The sequence below is a fragment of the Schistocerca cancellata genome, chromosome 5 (genome assembly GCF_023864275.1).
Source record: "Schistocerca cancellata isolate TAMUIC-IGC-003103 chromosome 5, iqSchCanc2.1, whole genome shotgun sequence".
In the NCBI taxonomy this organism is placed as follows: Eukaryota; Metazoa; Arthropoda; class Insecta; order Orthoptera; family Acrididae; genus Schistocerca; species Schistocerca cancellata.
Window position 1 is genome coordinate 809,088,697 of NC_064630.1, and position 19,037 is coordinate 809,107,733.

At 41.4% G+C, this 19,037-nt stretch overlaps 1 protein-coding gene across 1 annotated transcript in view; it reads right to left on the reverse strand.

Annotated features, from left to right (window-relative positions):
* Positions 1 to 19,037, reverse strand: part of LOC126188811 (eukaryotic translation initiation factor 5B-like) — a 446,346-nt gene that overhangs the window by 11,551 nt on the left and 415,758 nt on the right. Inside the window, exon 11 of the mRNA XM_049930424.1 lies at positions 5,248 to 5,384. Coding sequence (XP_049786381.1) covers positions 5,248 to 5,384 — 137 coding nt within the window. The remainder of the gene's footprint in view (positions 1 to 5,247; positions 5,385 to 19,037) is intronic.

Consider the following 19,037-nt stretch of genomic DNA (forward strand, 5'->3'; position numbering starts at 1 on the left):
CCAGGGCTTTCTATTCTCTGCAGAGTGCCTGCCTCTTCACTTATGAGCACCTCCCACTAGACTTCAGTTGGACTTCCCCAACACTACTGTTCTCCTGTTGTGGAAGTTTCCCGATAAGCCTGGTCCCACTAGGTCCTTCAGCAGTGGGGTCCATTTTCTCAGCAATGACCTTACATGGTTCTCGTTTTTCAGGTTTGCTTCTTGCTGATGATGCCACCATCTCTCCCTTGGGAGTCTGTGTGTGTGTGTGTGTGTGTGTGTGTGTGTGTGTGTGTGTGTGTGGGGGGGGGGGGGGGGGGATGCTGTACCCTTGGCTGTCACCTACATCACATCAGCAGACTTTAAAGTGAGGTGGCTCCAGCATCTCCTCTGTAGGTAAGAAGAATGTGGTATCTGTGACTGGCGCCTTTCAATCCAGCCACCAACTGCACAGCAGTGTGTCACAATTGCCCCCTCCTCCTCTCCCCCGTCCCAACCCAAGCACCTGCAACTCACTGCAACTAATAAAGCCTGTAGCAACCATTGTGATATCTGCTGGTGCCAAGTCTGCTGAATACAGTTCTTTTATCATCAGCACCAGTTCATCTCCATGAGCCACATTTGGCACGATTCTCTGGTAAACCTCAGCAAAGTGGTTTTATAGGATGTTGACCTGCTCTCTTAAATCAGTTCAACATTGGAAGCTAACGCTGTGGTTCTCTGGGCAAAGAGCTGACCACACAAGCAGTCCCACAATCAGAGTTCCTTTTGTCGGAGTGAAGCAGATGTCGGTCGGAGCCTGCGTCTTCATGTATTGTGTCCAACCCTCTGTGGCATCACTAGTGCATCATCGAAGGACTATGCGGACTTTGCCTACATCAGTATTGGTCTACTAGGACAGACAGTATACTCAGGCTTTGAGATGTACAAACTGTTATTGCATTTGTGATGAACTCTTATTCTCAGATCCTGATAATCTTTAGTTGTATTACTTCAGTAACTGTTTCAGTTTAACTGCTCAAGGTATTGTGTGATAAAGTTCATTTGTTCTTTTGGCTACCTGGGCACATCTATTCATTGTAATGTGCACCACCGAGAATGGGATTTAACAATTCCATTCAGGAATTCCCATTATTGTTGTAAAACATGTACACAGATAACCATGTCTATGGCAATGCAGTTCTTTGCAGACGGGCACAACAGTGCTTCATTATCATAGTAGTACTATTTAAATTGTACAATGTGTCTGCCACTCACATGGAGTATCTGGGTTCTGTTCTCAGTAATGTCAAGGACATTTGCTGGTGAGAAGGCTGGAATGGAGTGCATTAAGCCTCATGATGCAACAGCGGAGCTACTTGACAGTAAAGCATCAGCTAAAAGGAATGGGAAACTTACAATAGTTTGGAGAGCGGACTGCATCAGAAAGATGTCACTGCTGGAGAATGATACAGCAGCTAGTCAACAGTGAATGGCCCATCAGAACCAGAACGTGGAGAAGGAATTTAAAAATGAAGGACAGTCTTCAATAATGTGTACAATAAGATGTTCAACAATCATGTCCTTATGACTATCAAATTACAGACAAACACAACGAGAGAGGTACAAGAATAAAGTTCTTCAGCAAAGAAACTATGCTACAATCAATTATCATTTTTAAATGGCAGGCAAAGAAAATTATGAAAGTACTGTTTTGGAGCACTGTAGTGTGTAGAAATTAAGGGCAAATAATATGAAACTGTATTATTAGCAACTAGAAACACTTTAGATGTGATGCAACGCAATAAGGATAAAAAGAAAGTGAATATATATAGCAAAAAAGGAAGTAGTACTGGTTAGTTGTTGTTGTGGTCTTCAGTCCTGAGACTGGTTTGATGCAGCTCTCCATGTTACTCTATCCTGTGCAAGCTTCTTCATCTCCCAGTACCTACTGCAACCTACGTCCTTCTGAATCTGCTTAGTGTATTCATCTCTTGGTCTCCATCTACGATTTTTACCCTCCAGCCTGCCCTCCAATACTAAATTGGTGATCCCTTGATGCCTCAGAACATGTCCTACCAACCGATCCCTTCTTCTAGTCAAGTTGTGCCACAAACTTCTCTTCTCCCCAATCCTATTCAATACTTCCTCATTAGTTATGTGATCTACCCATCTAATCTTCAGTATTCTTCTGTAGCACCACATTTCGCAAGCTTCTATTCTCTTCTTGTCCAAACTATTTATCGTCCATGTTTCACTTCCATACATGGCTACACTCCATACAAATACTTTCATAAACGACTTCCTGACACTTAAATCTATACTCGATGTTAACAAATTTCTCTTCTTCAGAAATGCTTTCCTTGCCATTGCCAGTCTACATTTTATATCCTTTCTACTTTGACCATCATCAGTTATTTTGCTCCCCAAATAGCAAAACTCCTTTACTACTTTAAGTGTCTCGTTTCCTAATCTAATTCCCTCAGCATCACCCGACTTAATTCAACTACATTTCATTATCCTCGTTTTGCTTTTGTTGATGTTCATCTTATATCCTCCTTTCAAGACACTGTCCATTCCGTTCAACTGCTCTTCCAAGTCCTTTGCTGTCTCTGACAGAATTACAATGTCATTGGCAAACCTCAAATTTTTATTTCTTCTCCATGGATTTTAATACCTACTCCAAATTTTTCTTTTGTTTCCTTCACTGCTTGCTCAATATAGAGATTGAATAACATCAGGAAGAGACTACAACCCTGTCTCACTCCCTTCCCAACCACTGCTTCCCTTTCATGCCCCTCGACTCTTATAACTGCCATCTGGTTTCAGTACAAATTGTAAATAGATTTCGCTCTCTGTATTTTACCCCTGCCACCTTCAGAATTTGAAAGAGAATATTCCAGACAACATTGTCAAAAGCTTTCTTTAAGTCTACAGATGCTAGAAACGTAGGTTTGCCTTTCCTTAATCTAGCTTCTAAGATAAGTCGTAGGGTCAGTATTGCCTCACGTGTTCCGATATTTCTACGGAATCCAAACTGATCTTCCCCGAGGTCAACTTCTACTAGTTTTTCCATTCGTCTGTAAAGAATTCGCATTAGTATTTTGCAGCTGTGACTTATTAAACTGATAGTTCGGTAATTTTCACATCTGTCAACACCTGCTTTCTTTGGGATTGGAATTATTATATTCTTCTTAAAGTCTGAGGGTATTTCGCCTGTCTCATACATCTTGCTCACCAGATGGTAGAGTTTTGTCAGGACTGGCTCTCCCAAGGCTGTCAGTAGTTCTTATGGAATGTTGTCTACTCCCAGGGCCTTGTTTCGACTCATGTCTTTCAGTGCTCTGTCAAACTCTTCACGCAGTATCATATCTCCCATTTCATCTTCATCTACATCCTCTTCCATTTCCATAATATTGTCCTCAAGTACATCGCCCTTGTATAGGCCCTCTATATACTCCTTCCACCTTTCTGCTTTCCCTTCTTTGCTTAGAACTGGGTTTCCATCTGAGCTCTTGATATTCATACAAGTGGTTCTCTTTTCGCCAAAGGTCTTCTTAATTTTCCTGTAGGCAATGTCTATCTTACCCCTAGTGAGATAAGCCTCTACATCTTTACATTTGTCCTCTAGCCATCCCTGCTTAGCCATTTTGCACTTCCTGCCGATCTCATTTTTGAGACATTTGTATTCCTTTTTGCCTGCTTCACTTTTGTATTTTCTCCTTTCATCAATTAAGTTCAATATTTCTTCTGTTACCCAAGAATTTCTACTAGCCCTCGTCTTTTTACCTACTTGATCCTCTGCTGCCTTCACTACTTCATCCCTCAAAACTACCCATTCTTCTTCTACTGTATTTCTTTCCCCAATTCTTGTCAACTGTTTCCTTATGGTCTCCCTAAAACACTGTACAACCTCTGGTTTAGTCAGTTTATCCAGGTCCCATCTCCTTAAATTACCACCTTTTTGTAGTTTCTTTAGTTTTAACCTACAGTTCATAACCAATAGATTGTGGTCAGAGTCCACATCTGCCCCTGGAAATGTCCTACAATTTAAAACCTGGTTCCTAAATCTCTGTCTTACCATTATATAATCTATCTGAAACCTGTCAGTATCTCCAGGCTTCTTCCATGTATACAACCTTCTTTTATGATTCTTGAACCAGGTGTTAGCTATGATTAAGTTGTGCTTTGTGCAAAATTCTACCAGACGGCTTCCTCTTTCACTGCTTACCCCCAATCCATATTCACCTACTACGTTTCCTTCTCTCCCTTTTCCTACTGACGATTTCCAGTCACCCATGACTATTAAATTTTCATCTCCCTTCACTATCTGAATAATTTCTTTTATTTCATCATACATTTCTTCAACTTCTTTATCATCTGCTGATCTTGTTGGTATGTAAACTTGTACTACTGCGGTATGCGTGGGCTTCGTATCTATCCTGGCCACAATAATGCATTCACTATGCTGTTTGTAGTAGCTTACCCGCATTCCTATTTTCCTATTCATTATTAAACCTACTCCTGCATTACCCCTATTTGATTTTGTGTTTATAACCCTGTAGTCAAATGACCAAAAGTCTTGTTCCTCCTGCCAGTGAACTTCACTAATTCCCACTATATCTAACTTTAGCTTATCCATTTCCCTTTTTAAATTTTCTAACCTACCTGCCTGAAGAAAATTTATCTAATCTGAAGGGGCAAAATAGTAAAATAATACATGCTGCACCAGTTACTGTGACAAAAAATGTGTTAGCATAGGGGAGCAAAATGGAATGGTGTAACACGATTGACAAAAATATCACAGACTACTGAAAATGTAAGATATAGCAGGTAGACACAGGAGAAAAAAAATGAAGGGAAGTATAAAATTAAATAACACAAAAAGCCATAATATTGTTATTCATTAGATATAGCATTTTACTCTGAAGTACCAAATACACTGATTCAGAATTGTCCTTACTTTATTTTTAAGACAAAACTAAAACCTAGCACAAGTAAACTTCCAAGTACTAAAGATACTATCTGTGCTGTGGTGCATATTTCGGGGAACCAGGTACTAAGTTTTCTTCAAGGTAAAAAAATATAATAATAATAATAATAATAATATAAATCACAAGAAAATCTTCCCAAACAGAATAAAAGTTGCAAAAATATGCTAGTTGCATGTTTAATCAAGAAACATTCATAAAATTAATTTCTTCAAATTTAGAATCTCAAAGAACCATGCAATAGGTGAAGTGCACAACACAAATTACTTTGAAGATTTAGAATATTTTGTGTACTCACCAGCTCACTGAGTCTTTTCATATAATTGTTGTAATGTTCAAGAGTCTGGCAATGTTGTTCTGCTTGTTCATACTCCAGGAAAAATTTATGACACATTCTACATCTCAGCCCCAGAGTCCACTTTAGAAGCGACCTGCCTGAGAAAAAGAACCAGTCAGTTTGATTACAGTGAAATATTAACAGAAACACTGAGTTAAAATCTATGAATTGTTTAGGAATAAAGGAGATGACTCGCCAAAAGGCAGAAGCGCTGCTTTGTTGACAGGTACACAAACAAAAGGTACAGAGCTTTTCTAGCTTTCAGAATGAAATTCCTTTTTCAAGCTGTAGGAGAAACATGCATGTGCGTGCGCACGCCCCCCCCCCCCCCCCACACACACACACTCACTCTCCTGTCCCTCTGCACTGTGCTCTCGGTCAACTCAACTACCAGCTCTTCTTTCCTGGCCCACGGTGAGAGTACGGATGTGAGGTGAGGGTGCAGGGTGAGTTGGGTGAGGGATGGAGAGAGGCAGTGGGAGGCAGGGAGGGGGTTGGGGAGAAGCGTCTAGTGGCTGGGGGAAAGTGGGGAGTTGTCTGTGGGCTAGCTAGGGATGCAGGTGTAGGAGGCAGGTGGCAGACGGCTGGGAATGGGATTCCACAGACTAGTGCATGAGCTCGCAGCACACAACTAGCTGACATGTATTGGGAGGGCGTACTCACTGTTTGAGAATAACAAATTATTTAGGAATAAAGGACTGGTTGAGAATAATGAATTATTTAGGAGTGTTTGTGTGCATGTTTCTCCAACAGCTTGAGAAAGAAATTTCATTCCAAAAGCTAGCTAAGCTCTGTACCTTTTGTTTGTGTACCTGTCAATGACGCAGCACTTCTGCCTTTTGGTGAGTCATTTCCTTTATTCCTAAATAATTCGTTAGTCTCAACCAGAACTGATCCGAGATAAACTGCAACTGTTTTTACATTTCTTAGAAAATCATGTAATTTGACTTTATTACACAATTTCAGTGATGAAATGTTACACCATTTTTTTGCTTTATCGTAAGAAAGACTTAATTCTACAATGGGCACATGTGATATATGAATACCCAGAAAAATGCTGAATTTTAAAGAGCCCAGGAGGTTATAAACAATCAACAGGCACACTTTACTGCTGTTGTCATTACTGTTGCAACTAAAGTTTTCATAAAAACTAGAAGAGACACCAATCACACCAAAAATTACATGTCACAAATGATGTGCTGACAAAGAAACACAGTATTCATCGAAAACACAAGGTGATTATATAATGGAGAAAACAGAAAATAATGCAAACAATGAAATATATTATCATGCAATATGCAGATAGCTCTTTAAGCCTTTCATCATACTGACATCAGCTTCGTAGTACTTGCTACTGCCATACACTTCACAGTGATTTATGGAGTATAGATGTAGATATAGAATTGCGGTATTCAGCCATAACCTACCCAGTGATGTAAAGAAATGAGTAGACAGTAAAATTAACTATAAAAACAAGCTGTGATCATATCTGAATGTGTAACAGTACTGTGGGTATGCTACAAGCCATCTGATTGTATGTGGTGGAGGGTACTTGTGACACCTCTAACTGATACCCCTTTCCCTGTTCCATTTCTGAATGGTGCATAAGAAGAATGAGTATTCTCAAAGTGGTCATTTCTTGTGATGTACACAGGAGGAAGCAATATATTGTGTGGTAAGTACTTTCTTTGTAGTTCAATAATAAACCTCTCTGTGATGCAGAATGCCTCAGGACTAATGCCAAAAGATGATATATCTATAAGAAAACTCTAAAAGAAGAGATCATTCTGGGGCATAGAAGGAAAAAAAGCTAGTGGAGGACGCCACAAGAGACCCATACATCGCATTAAGCCCCAGAAAATGAGCTGAAACACATTACATCGATATGAAAGAATGGGAGACACACTTTGACAATGTACTGAACAAGGAAGGACAACAGGGCAGACAGGATGCAATGGTACAAGCAACTGTGGAATGGATCCAAATGGCCACAGAAGAGGTCAAAGATGCTATTAACAGCACAAAGAACAAAAAGGCTGCAGGCCCTGACAGGCTTTATAGTGAATATTTAAAAGACACTGCCCGAATACTAATGCCAATGTGGACAAAACTTTACAATAGGTGCATAGAAACAGCCTCCATTCCAGAATAGTGGAGACAGTCAATAGTACAAGTGCTGTATAAAGGGAATGGAGACCCCAAAGACCCTAGCAAATACAGAGGCATATAGCCCTAGATAATTTACCTTTCAAAGTATTCAGAAAAGTAATAACAGAAAGAATAAAGTAAACAATAGATGAATACCTACCCAAAAGCCAAATGGGATTTAGGAAACGAAGATCAGCAATAAAACCCCTGCTAAAGAGAGTATGGGAAGCCATTGAAGATGGGTGAAAGTTTTATGTAGTATTTATAGACTTCACAATTGTCTTTGACTTTATAAACAGAAAATTAATGGCCAAAAAACTAGAGGAAACCCTAAATGAAAACAACGTATTGACATTAACGATAACTGCAATATTGCGATGGAACGAAATAAGGATCTTGGACAACTTCCCCCTATCAGAGCTGATACTCTAATCAGAATACTTCAGGGAGACTCACTGAGCCCTCTGTTGTTTATCCTTGCCACAGAAGAAATTGTAAGAATACCCTAATGGGAGGGTGTAATCTTACATGCACATGCAGATGATATTGTAATAGGCGAGAAGGACATTGAAAAAAGTTACAAGGAGCAATAAACTGTCAGAAAATGAGGTATAGGTCAACAAGACCTTCATCAAACACACACACACACACACACACACACACACACACACACACACACACACACCAGAAATGTAACTTACACGCTCATGACCACAATTTCTTGCTGCTGAGGCCACACTGCGAACAGCAGCTCAGAATGGGAGATGAAACTGGGTGGTGGGGTTAGGGAGGAGGCTAAGGCAGGGATGGGGAGGGTTAGCGGGGTAGGGATGCAGGACAGTAAAGTGATGTCTGTGGAAGCATACAAGGACAAAGTGGAGAGAGGGTAGGGCAGCTAGGTACAGTTGGGACGTTAGACAGAGGGCGAGGGAGGGTTTGTGAAAAAGGAGAGAGATAAAAAGGCTGTGGGTGCATTGGTGGAATAGAGAACAGTATAGTGCTGGAATGGGAACAAGGAAGGGCTACAGGATGAGGACAAAGACAAACAAAGGTTGAGGCCAGGGGGGTGTCTTGAAAGTAGGATATATTGCAGGGAGAGGTCCCACCTCAGCAACTGAGAAAAGCTGGTGCTCGTGGGAAGGATCCAGATGGCACAGGCTATGAAGCAATCATTGGAATGAAGAAAATTGTGTTTGGTGGCATGCTCAGCAGTGGGGTCGTCCAGCTGTTTCTTATCCACAGTTTGTTGGTTACCATCCTTGCAGACAGACAGCTTGTTGGTTGTTATAGCCATGTAGAATGCAGCTCAGTGGTTGCAGCTCAGCTTGCAGATCACATGACTGGTTTCACAGGTAGCTCTACATGATGGGATAGGTGATACTTTTGACCGGACCAGAGTCGGTGGTCGTGGGAGGATGTACGGGACACGTCTTGCCTATTACAGGGATGTGAGCCATGAGATATGGGGTTGGGAGTAGAAATTGTGTTGGGATGGATGAGGATATTGTGTAAGTTTGGTGGGCAGCAGAATACCACTGTGGGAGTTGTGGGAAGAGTAATGGGTAGCACAGTCCTCATTTCAGGGCACAATGAGAGGTAGTCGAAACCCTGGAGGAGAATGCTCCTCTGTGGCTGGACGGTGGGACTTTGGAGGTGGTGGGAGACTGGAACGATAAGGCATGGGAGATTTGTTTTTGTACAAGGTTGGGAGGATAATTACGGTCTGTGAAGGCCACAGTGAGGTCCTTGGTGTATTTTGAGAGTAACTGCTCGTCACTACAGATGCAACGACCAAGGTAGCTAGGCTGTGTGGAAGTTACTTCTTTAGTGTGGAATTGGTGGCAGCTTTTGAAGTGAAGTTATTGCTGGTGGTTGGTAGGTTTGATAATGACAGATGTACTGATGCAGCCACCCTTGAGGTGGAGGTCAACAGTGAGGAAAGTGGCTTGTCAGGTTCAGTGAGGAAGGTGGCTTGTCAGGTTGAGCGAATGGGGGAGAAGATGTTTAGGTTGTGGAGGAATGAAGATAGGATATCCTCACCCTCGACCTAGATCATGAAGATGTTATCAATGAATCTGAACCTGGTGAAAGGTCTGGGTTTCTGGGTGTTTAGGAAGGATTACTCTAGATGGCCCATAAAGAGGTTGGCATTGGATGGTGCCAAGGAAGTGCCGATAGCCATCCCCTGGATTTGTTTGTAGCTAATGCCTTCAAAGGAGAAGTGATTGTGTGTGAGGATCTAGTTGGTCCTGGTGATTAGGAAGGTGGTTGTAGGCTTGGAATCCATTGGACAATGCCACCTCAAAAAACTTTCCACCCTTTTCATTTCCTGCTCCTGCCTTGGACTACCACTACCCACTTCCTATACAACAGCCTCCAAACCTCCCTCACATCATGTCATAGCTGACAAACAATACCTGCAGACTTACTACATTTACCTCGCCCTCAAAAACTCCCTCCCATTACCATACAGAATCTGAAACTAAACAGACCTGAAACATAGTCATGGTCCTTTCCTCCAAAAGCCTTAGCCCTGCAGAAGTATCAATCCTTTCCACAGGCTTCTTCTTTTGCCTCATTCCCAAATTCAATCATGCAGGACTTGTTAAAGATCTTCTCTCCTTCTTCTGGTCCCTACAGTAGAAAAACTTTTTCTCCACCCATCCTACCAATCACGTTCAACCAAAGACCAATTTTGAGCCCTGCCTGAATCAGTTGACTCTGCCATCAAATCGTGATCCACCCCCACTACTCACCAAATCACCCTCTGCTAACTTTCCAGAATTTCTTAACCTCGAACCTTGCCTCATCATCATGCCCCAAATTCCTCCACATGCAAACTAAACTTACATCATGGAAAGAACCACAATTCACCATCTAAAAACTTATCCTAACCTTATAATCCTACCTGCTGACAAAGACTCCAACATCATTCTTTTGAACCGCATGGATAACCTGGTGGAAGGGCTCCACCAGCTGTCAGATTCATCCACCTACAAACCCTGCCAGAGTGACTCCATTCCAGAAATCCAGCAGGACCTCCTGTCTCTCCTCAAATCCTTAGGCCCATCCCAGAACCTCACCCCAGAGTCCATATCTCTACTTACCCCTACCACTCCCTGCACCCCCACCTTCTTCATGCTTCCTAAAGTTCATAAACCCAACCACCCAGGATGAGCCATTGTGGCCAGTGGCTGTGCTCCAACTGAGAAAATCTCTGTTCTTGTAGACCAACACCTTCAACCTATTACCCAGAACCTATCCTCCTATATATATGAGAGCAACCATTTCCTCGATCGACTCTCCACAGTTCCTGTTCCTTTACCACATGATACCCTGCTCATCATTACTGATGCCACCTCCCTTTACACTAACATCCCTAATGTCCCCATCTTTCCCAATGACTGACTCTATCCCCACCCACAATTAATTCTCCTTTGAAGGCACTACTTGTAAACAAATTCAGGGTACAGCTAAGGGCACTCACATGGCACCATCCTTCCTAAACACCCTGAATCCCAAACCCCTCACCTGGTTCAGATTCACTGATGATGTCTTCATGATCTGGATTGAAAGTGAGAACATCCTATCCACGTTCCTCCACAACCTAACACCTTCTCCCGCATTTGCTTCAACTGGTCCTATTCAACTGAACAATCCACCATCCTTGTTGTCGGACTCCACCTCAAAGATGGGTACATCACTATCTCTGTCCATATCAAACCTAACAACCACCAGCAATACCTCCACTTTGACAGCTGCCACCCATTCCATACCAAGAAACCCCCTTCCAACAGCCTAGCCACCTGTGGCCATTGCTGTAATTCCCTTATTTCCCTCGAAAATACACAAAGGGTCTCACTGAGGCCTTCACATACTGTAATTATCCTTTAAACTTTGTAGAAAAACAGATCACCCATGCCTCACCTCTCCAGTCACCCTCCACCTCCAAAGGTTGCACCGTCACAGCCTTTGTGACTCAGTAGCACTGAGGATTGGAGCAACTGAATAATATTGTAGAACAAAAGCAAACTGGTGCTTTTCATTTATTATTATAATGTTGTTCTACCAAGAACCGACGGAAGATTCTGTTAGTATGAATCACATTCTTTGCCAGGGTTTTGACTACATCTCATCGTGCCCTGAAATGAGAAATGTCTTCCTCAATACCCTTCCCACCCCTTCCACAGTGGTATTCCACCACCCACCGAACCTACACAATATGCTCATCCATCCCTACACAACTCCTGCTCCCAACCTCTTATCTCATGCCTCACATCCCTGTAATAGACCAAGATGGAAGACCTGTCCCATACATCCTCTCATCACCACATACTCCAGTCCGCTCAAAGGCATTACCTGCCCCATCATGACAAGGCTACCAATGAAACCATTCATGCGATCTACAAGCTGAGCTGCAACCACTGTGCTGCATTCTACATGGTTATGACAATCAACAAGCTGTATATTGGCATGAATGGCCACAGACAAGCTGTGGACAAGAAACAGCTGGACCATCCCACTGCTGGGCACACCGCCCAACATAAAATTCTTCATTCCAGTTACTGCTTCACAGCCTGTGCCATCTGGATCCTTCCCACCAACACCAGCTTTTCTGAATTGAACAGGTGGAAACTCTCCCTGCAATACATCCTCTGTTCCCATAACCCTCCTGGTCTCAACTTTCGTTAGTCTTTGTCCTTACCCCTGTAGCCCCTTCCCTGTTCCCATACCAGCACTACACAGTCCTCTATTCCACCAATGCACCCACAGAATTTTTAGTTCTTTCCTTTTCCACTACCCCCCCCCCCCCCCCCCGCCCTCTGTCTAAACTCCTAACTGCACCTAGCTGCCCTACCGTCTTTACATCTCGTCCCTGTATACTCCCTAACAGCACTTTACCGTCCTCCATCCCAACCCTGCTAAACCTCCTCCTCTCTGCCTCAGTCTCCTCCCTACCCCCACCACCCAGTTGCATCTCCAATCATGCACTGCTGCTTGTAATGTCGCCTCAGCAGCCAACCAGCCAGAGACTGTGTGTGTGTGTGTGTGTTTGTTCTATCTCTGACAAAGGCCTTGTTGGCCGAAAGCTCATTTTGTGACAGTTTTTTGTTGTGCCTATCTGCGACTCCGCATCTCCGCTGCATGGTGAATAGCAACTATCCTTTTCATAACATAGTTATACGTCCTGTATTTTCCATTGTTGAAGAAACAATAAATGATATGGACAACTTGTGCATCTAACACAGCCTCAAAACAAATGTGGCCAAAACAGAAATGATGGTGCTCTGAAACTGAGGAAGAGCACCTGCATCAGGTGAGATCTCCATATGGGAGAGAAAACTGAGAATTGTACCAGACTTCAGGTACCTAAGGGTACAATACAAACAACTGCAAAATGTTTCACAATGGTTGTAACAGATAAAGCAATGCAGACAACAATGGCTATGCATGAGAGCCAAAATCTTCCCAACACTGATGAATGACATAGAAATTATTGGACCACATCTCACAGTGAAAAAGCTAACGACACTAGAAAGAGTAAAGGTGACCTATATAAAGAATACAATTGGAGTGTTCAAAACAACACAATCCAGACTATTGCACCTTCTGGCAAGGGAATCCTTCCTTGAAGACAAACCTGATGCTACCCAGCAGTAGTGCTTTGAAAAGTCTACAAAAAGCACTGAAGGAAAAAAAGGGAAGATTTACATCCAGAATTTTAAGCACAGACACCATGACTGATCAAACTTGGACAAAGGAAAACTTGGAAATGAGACACATGATAACTAGAATGGTGGTCCACAGTTTCCACCAACTTATTTGGAACAACACATCATACCATGAACCAAACACAATGTGCAAGTGTAAACTGTGTCGTCAAATATGCAAACGTTACCACATGGAACTCTGTACTAAAAAGGAGATGTTCAGTAAGTGACTATGCACACCACAATATATAAAATTTCTAATTTTGTGTGTTATCATCATTGTACATCGAACTTGTATGGCTATTTGGCTGCAATAAACTTATTATTACAATGCCTCTCTTGTAGCATCTGCCACTGGAGTTTGTTGATCATCTCTGTAACGCTCTCGCATTGACCAATGACTCTGTGATGAAATGCACCACTGTTTGTTGGATCTTCTCTCTCTCTTTCATCAGTCCCACCAGGCAAGACTCCCAGACTGATGAACAGTACTCAAGAATTGGTCAAATAAGTGGCTTATAAGACACTTCTTTCATGGATGAGTTACATTTCCTCAAGATGCTTCCTATCAATCTCAGTCTGGCACCTGCTTTTCCCACTACTCGTTTAAAATGGCCGTACCACTTAAGGTCACTCTGGATAGCTACTCCTAGATATTTTATAGTAGATACTGTTTCCAGAAGTTTGTCATCAACAGTGTAGTTGTACAGCAGAGAGTTTCTTTTCCTATTTATATGCAGTATGTTACATTTATTCACATTAAGGTCAGCTGACAGAGCCTGCACATTTATCAATCCTCTGCAGGTCATTCTGCAAACTGATACTGTCTTCTAGCATTACTACTTTCTTACAGACAATCGTATTAACTGCAAATAGCCTTAAAGAGATTGCAATGGTTTCTACTAGATCATTTATATACGAGGGGCGCTTGAAAAGACCGTGCAAAGTCCAAGACATGGTACCACCGGCACATTTCAAGGTAATGTTTAGGTAATAGCATCTTTGGAAAGAATGCACACCAAGTTCCAGCCATCTGGGTCTATTTCTTTGTGTTTGGCATTCGTGTGAATCAAGGAAGTCAAGTGATTGTTAAAAAATGGACGAAGAAGAATTTCATTTGGTGATTAAACATTACTTTATGAAAGGCAAAACGCCTCAGGAGACTAAAGAGAAGCTTGATAAACATTACGGTGACACTGCACCTTTGATTAGGACAATTTATAAATGGTTTCAAAATTTTCGGAGTGACCATGTGGGCACAAGAGATGCTGAACATTCTGGACGCCATGTGGAGGTTACAACTCCAGAAATCATTGATGAAATCATTGATAAAATCCATGATATGGTGATGGATGACAGAAGAGTTAAGGTGCGTGAGATTGCTAGTGCTGTGGGTATCTCAAATGAATGGGTACGTAACATTTTGCATAAACATTTGGACATGAGAAAGCTATCAGCAAGATGGGTTCTGCAATTGCTCACGCTTGACCAAAAACAGAATCATGTCAATTGTTGCAAGGATGATTTGCAGCTGTTCAGGAAGAGTCCATAGGACTTTAAGCATCATTTTGTCACTGTGGATAAAACATAGATAGATTACTATATTCCTGAGACCAAACAACAATCTAAACAATGGGTTACCAAGGGATAATCTGCACCAAAAAGGCGAAGTCCAGTTCATCGCCTGGAAAGGTTATGGCGACTGTCTTTTGGGATTCACAAGGGATAATCCTCATCGACTATCTGGAAAAGGGTAAAACTATTACAGGTGCATATTATTCATTATTTTTGGACTGTTTGGAAACCGAGGTGCAAGAAAAATGCTGACGATTGGACTGCAGAAGAGTCCTTTTCCATCAAAACAATGCACCAGCACACACCTCAGCAGTTGTGGTCACAAAATTAATGTAAATAGGATTCCAACTCATTTCACATCCCCCCTATTCTCCAGACTTGGTTCCCTCGGAATACTGTTTGTTCCCCAATTTGAAGAAATGGCTGGCAGGACAAAGATTTTATTCAAACTAATAGCTATTTTGCAGACTTGGACAATTCCTATCATTCGGAAGGGATCAAGAAATTAGAACAGCGTTGGACAAAGTGTATAAGTCTAAAAGGAGACTATGTCGAAAAATAAAAAAAAGGTTTACCCCAAACACGTAAGTAGTTTTTATTTCTGCACAGACTTTTCAAACACCCCTCGTACATTGTAAACAGCAACAGTCCTATGACACTCACTAGGTGTACTCCCAAAATTATCTTTACATATATCAACTTTGTTCCATTCAAAGCGACATGTTGAGTTCTATCTGCAAGGAAGGTCCAGTCACAAGTCTGATTCGATACTTGATAAGCTCTTATCTTTTCACCAAACAGCAGTGCAGGACAGGGCCAAATGCCTTCCTGAAGGCAAGGAACACAGAAACTACCTGAATGCCATTGTCTACAGCATCATGTATCTCGTGGAGGAATGGAGATTTTTTTTATTCTCCAAAATAATTCTTGAGCATATAGGCCTCTAATTATATGCTTCTGTTCTATGACCGTTCTTGAAAACGGGAATGACTCGAGTTTCTTTCCAGTCACTACATACTTTGTTACTCTAGTGAACTACATTAATTGAACTGCTACTGGAAGTGGAGCAAGTTCTTTTGCATAATGTTTGTAGAATCTTACAGGTATATCACCTGGTTCTGATGCCTTTCTGCTACTAAGCGATTGTAGTTGCTTTTCTATTTCATGATCAGTTATCTCTGATTCTACCATTTCAACATTCGTACACTGATTGAAAGCAGAGAGCCTATTAAATCTTCCATGGTTAAACAACTTTGGAAGATCAAATTCAGTATTTCGTCCCCCTCTTTGCTATCTCCCTTTTCTGTGCTAGCATGGTCCCTGAGTGACCAATTAATTTTCAAATGCTTGCTGATTTCACGTGAAACCAAAACCTCTTAGGATTTTTAGTCAGATTAATTGACAAAATTTTACTTTCAAAGTCACTGAACGCTTGTCTCATTGTTCACCTTCCACTCATTTTCATTTCGTTTGGCTTTGATTTGTCAGCTGGGTTTTAACTTCTCTTGGATCTGTGATGAAGCTCTCTTTGCTTATGCAGCAGTTCTCTAACATGGTTATTAAACCATGCCGGGACTTTCCCGTGCCTTAAGACATTGCTCAGTACACACATATCGAAGGCCAATGAAGAATGCTTTTAAATTTTTTCCAATTGTGCTCCACAACTTCGTCATCATCTCTTGACTACTCAAATACTCTGCAATTTGTTTATCTACATTTTTTAACATTCGTTGTAATACATGTAGTCAGTTGCTATCACAGCTTTCCGATCGCTGATATCTTCCTCTTTGTTAACTGATTTGACAAGTTCAGGTCCATTTGATTTTAGGAGGTCTAAGATGTTACCTTCATGAGTTGGTTCTCAATTACCTGCTCAATGTAATTTTTGGACAAGACATTCTGAATAATGTCACACAAATTGCCTGTCTCTGGAACCCATTTTTGATAGCATGACTCTCCCAATCTATACCTGGCACATTGAAGTCACTCCCCATTATCGGCAACATCAGTTCTCTCTGAAGCGTTCTACCACCACAGCTCCTGACACAGGCATTCAATTACTATTTTTGACCAACATTTGATGATTAATTTCACCCAAACTGATTCACATTTGGAATCCATGATAACATCACTAGATATTATTGAATTCTGTACTGCAATAAATATGCTGTCACTGTTGGAGGGTAACCTACCCTTACAACAAATATTACAAACTGAACTAAGGAGTTCACTGCTTTTCACTTACAGCCCCAACCAACTTTCTGTTCCTAACACTATGTGGGCATTATAGCCTTCAATAAGCGATACTAATTCTTGGACCCTCCCTTGGATGCTCCTGTAGATTAATAATATCATATTAACCTTATCTGTATCCGATCTGCAAGATCAAGAATTCTCTGAGAGAACTGTGGCTGATGTATCTTCAATCATGGCAGGCAATTCATCTCTGTTCCCAAGGGGGTGTTCCTCTAACTTAAAAAAAAACCCTGTGCCCATCACACATACTCAGCTACCATTGTAGCTGCTACTTGTTTGTAGTGCATGCCTGACCTGTCAATGAGAACCCTACAATTCTCCACCTGATAGTGAAGGTCTAGAAATTCACATCCGATACTGTCACAAAATTATCTGGGACTCTGTGTTAGATCTTCCACTCCATTCCAAACCAGAGGACTGTGATCAACCTGGGTACGATGCTACAAACAGTAAGCTTATCCTGCACCCCACGTGTGATGCTAGTTGCCTACACCAAATCAGCCACTCACTGAAAGGGACTGAGGAAGACTTCAGGAGCCAAGTGTCAACTGTTATTTGCACTGGCGTGTGCCACTATTTGCAGCCAGCGCACTTGGCAACCGCTGGCAGTGTTTCCTCCACATATGGGATGAGATCCCCTAGCAAATATTCTGAGTGCACACTGGCATTGTTTCCGGCCCAGTTTGCTATTTCCCTAAAGCCATCCTCACACAGGATAAGACAATTAAAGTTGACATAGACAGGGCATCTAATCTCGGGATAAGCATGCCTTCGGCACATGTTGAGGGTTAACATGTCATTCATAGAATGACAATACAGGAAATACATCGAGTTCAACTTCTCCGCATGTGTTGTTCCACTGCAACAAGAAAAGTGTCTTTTATCATTTTTGACTCAATGGATTGAAGTCCATGGAAGAGAAGTTGTGATGCAGTTCAATGATACTGAACAGAAGGACCCTTGTAACATTGGTATTGTATGGGGAAAAGGAAAAAAAAGTACTAATACCCCTATTAGGGAAATAAAGACCATGGAAAAATTCCAACGGGATGGGCTGGTTAACAATGATAATGATCTGTGCTCTATGCACTCTTCAGTGGCCATGGTTGGTTTTATTTGGCTTGCAAACTGCACAGCTCCTTTACAAGAATCAATGCATGTAAAATAACTGCTATTAGCGACTTTCAAAGAAGAGCGGAGAAAATCATGAAGAAGACTTTGGACTCATTAATGGCTTGAACAGCAAATTACTGTTTGAGGAACATTGCATAATGCTGCACAGCAATCTGAGATACGTACAAGTTATTCGTTAACTCAAGCAAATGTTCATCCCAAATTTGGTTTTAAATTGAATACAATTGAAGTCATTTTGTGCATGCACAATATCTATGTTCTCAGTGTTGCAATGACTACCAAAACTGTGAAATAACATATTTCATTAAACAGATTTAAAGATCGAGATTTGTTTTGTAATTTCATTCAAATGGAAGAGCAGATTTTTTTTTTCAAAGCTGCTACCTATAATTGAAAAAATATTTCCTGGCAATAAACAAGCATGAGCCAGTTCATAAGCCCACAGATAGGTATACATATTTTACAGATAGTTTCATAATAGCAAAACTGTACACTGTGTAATTTGTGTTTGCTTTAGACATAGACTAGCAATCTTGTTAAGACCTATGGCCATGGGGAAACATTCTAATCTTTAGCCTTTCAAACAAGAATTGCAGCAAATACTGTACATTACTTATAAGAAATAAATTGACTATTGAGATAATGGTCCTATTAAATGATTAAAATGGGCCCAGACTCTTTAAGGAAACACACAGGAAAAAAGGGAAAGAGATGGATGCAAACCTACTACCTTTTTCATCACAACTGAACTCATGACACTATCAACTGTGCTATAGCTGCAGCACTGCTACAATTCCCTCATATGTGGAATACAGAGTTGAAAGACTGAATCTACAGGTGTCATTATTTGATACTTAATATGCTAACTGCACCAAAAAGATGTACTTTTGATAGGTTATCATTGTGCTGTAGGAATATGTAGCTTCC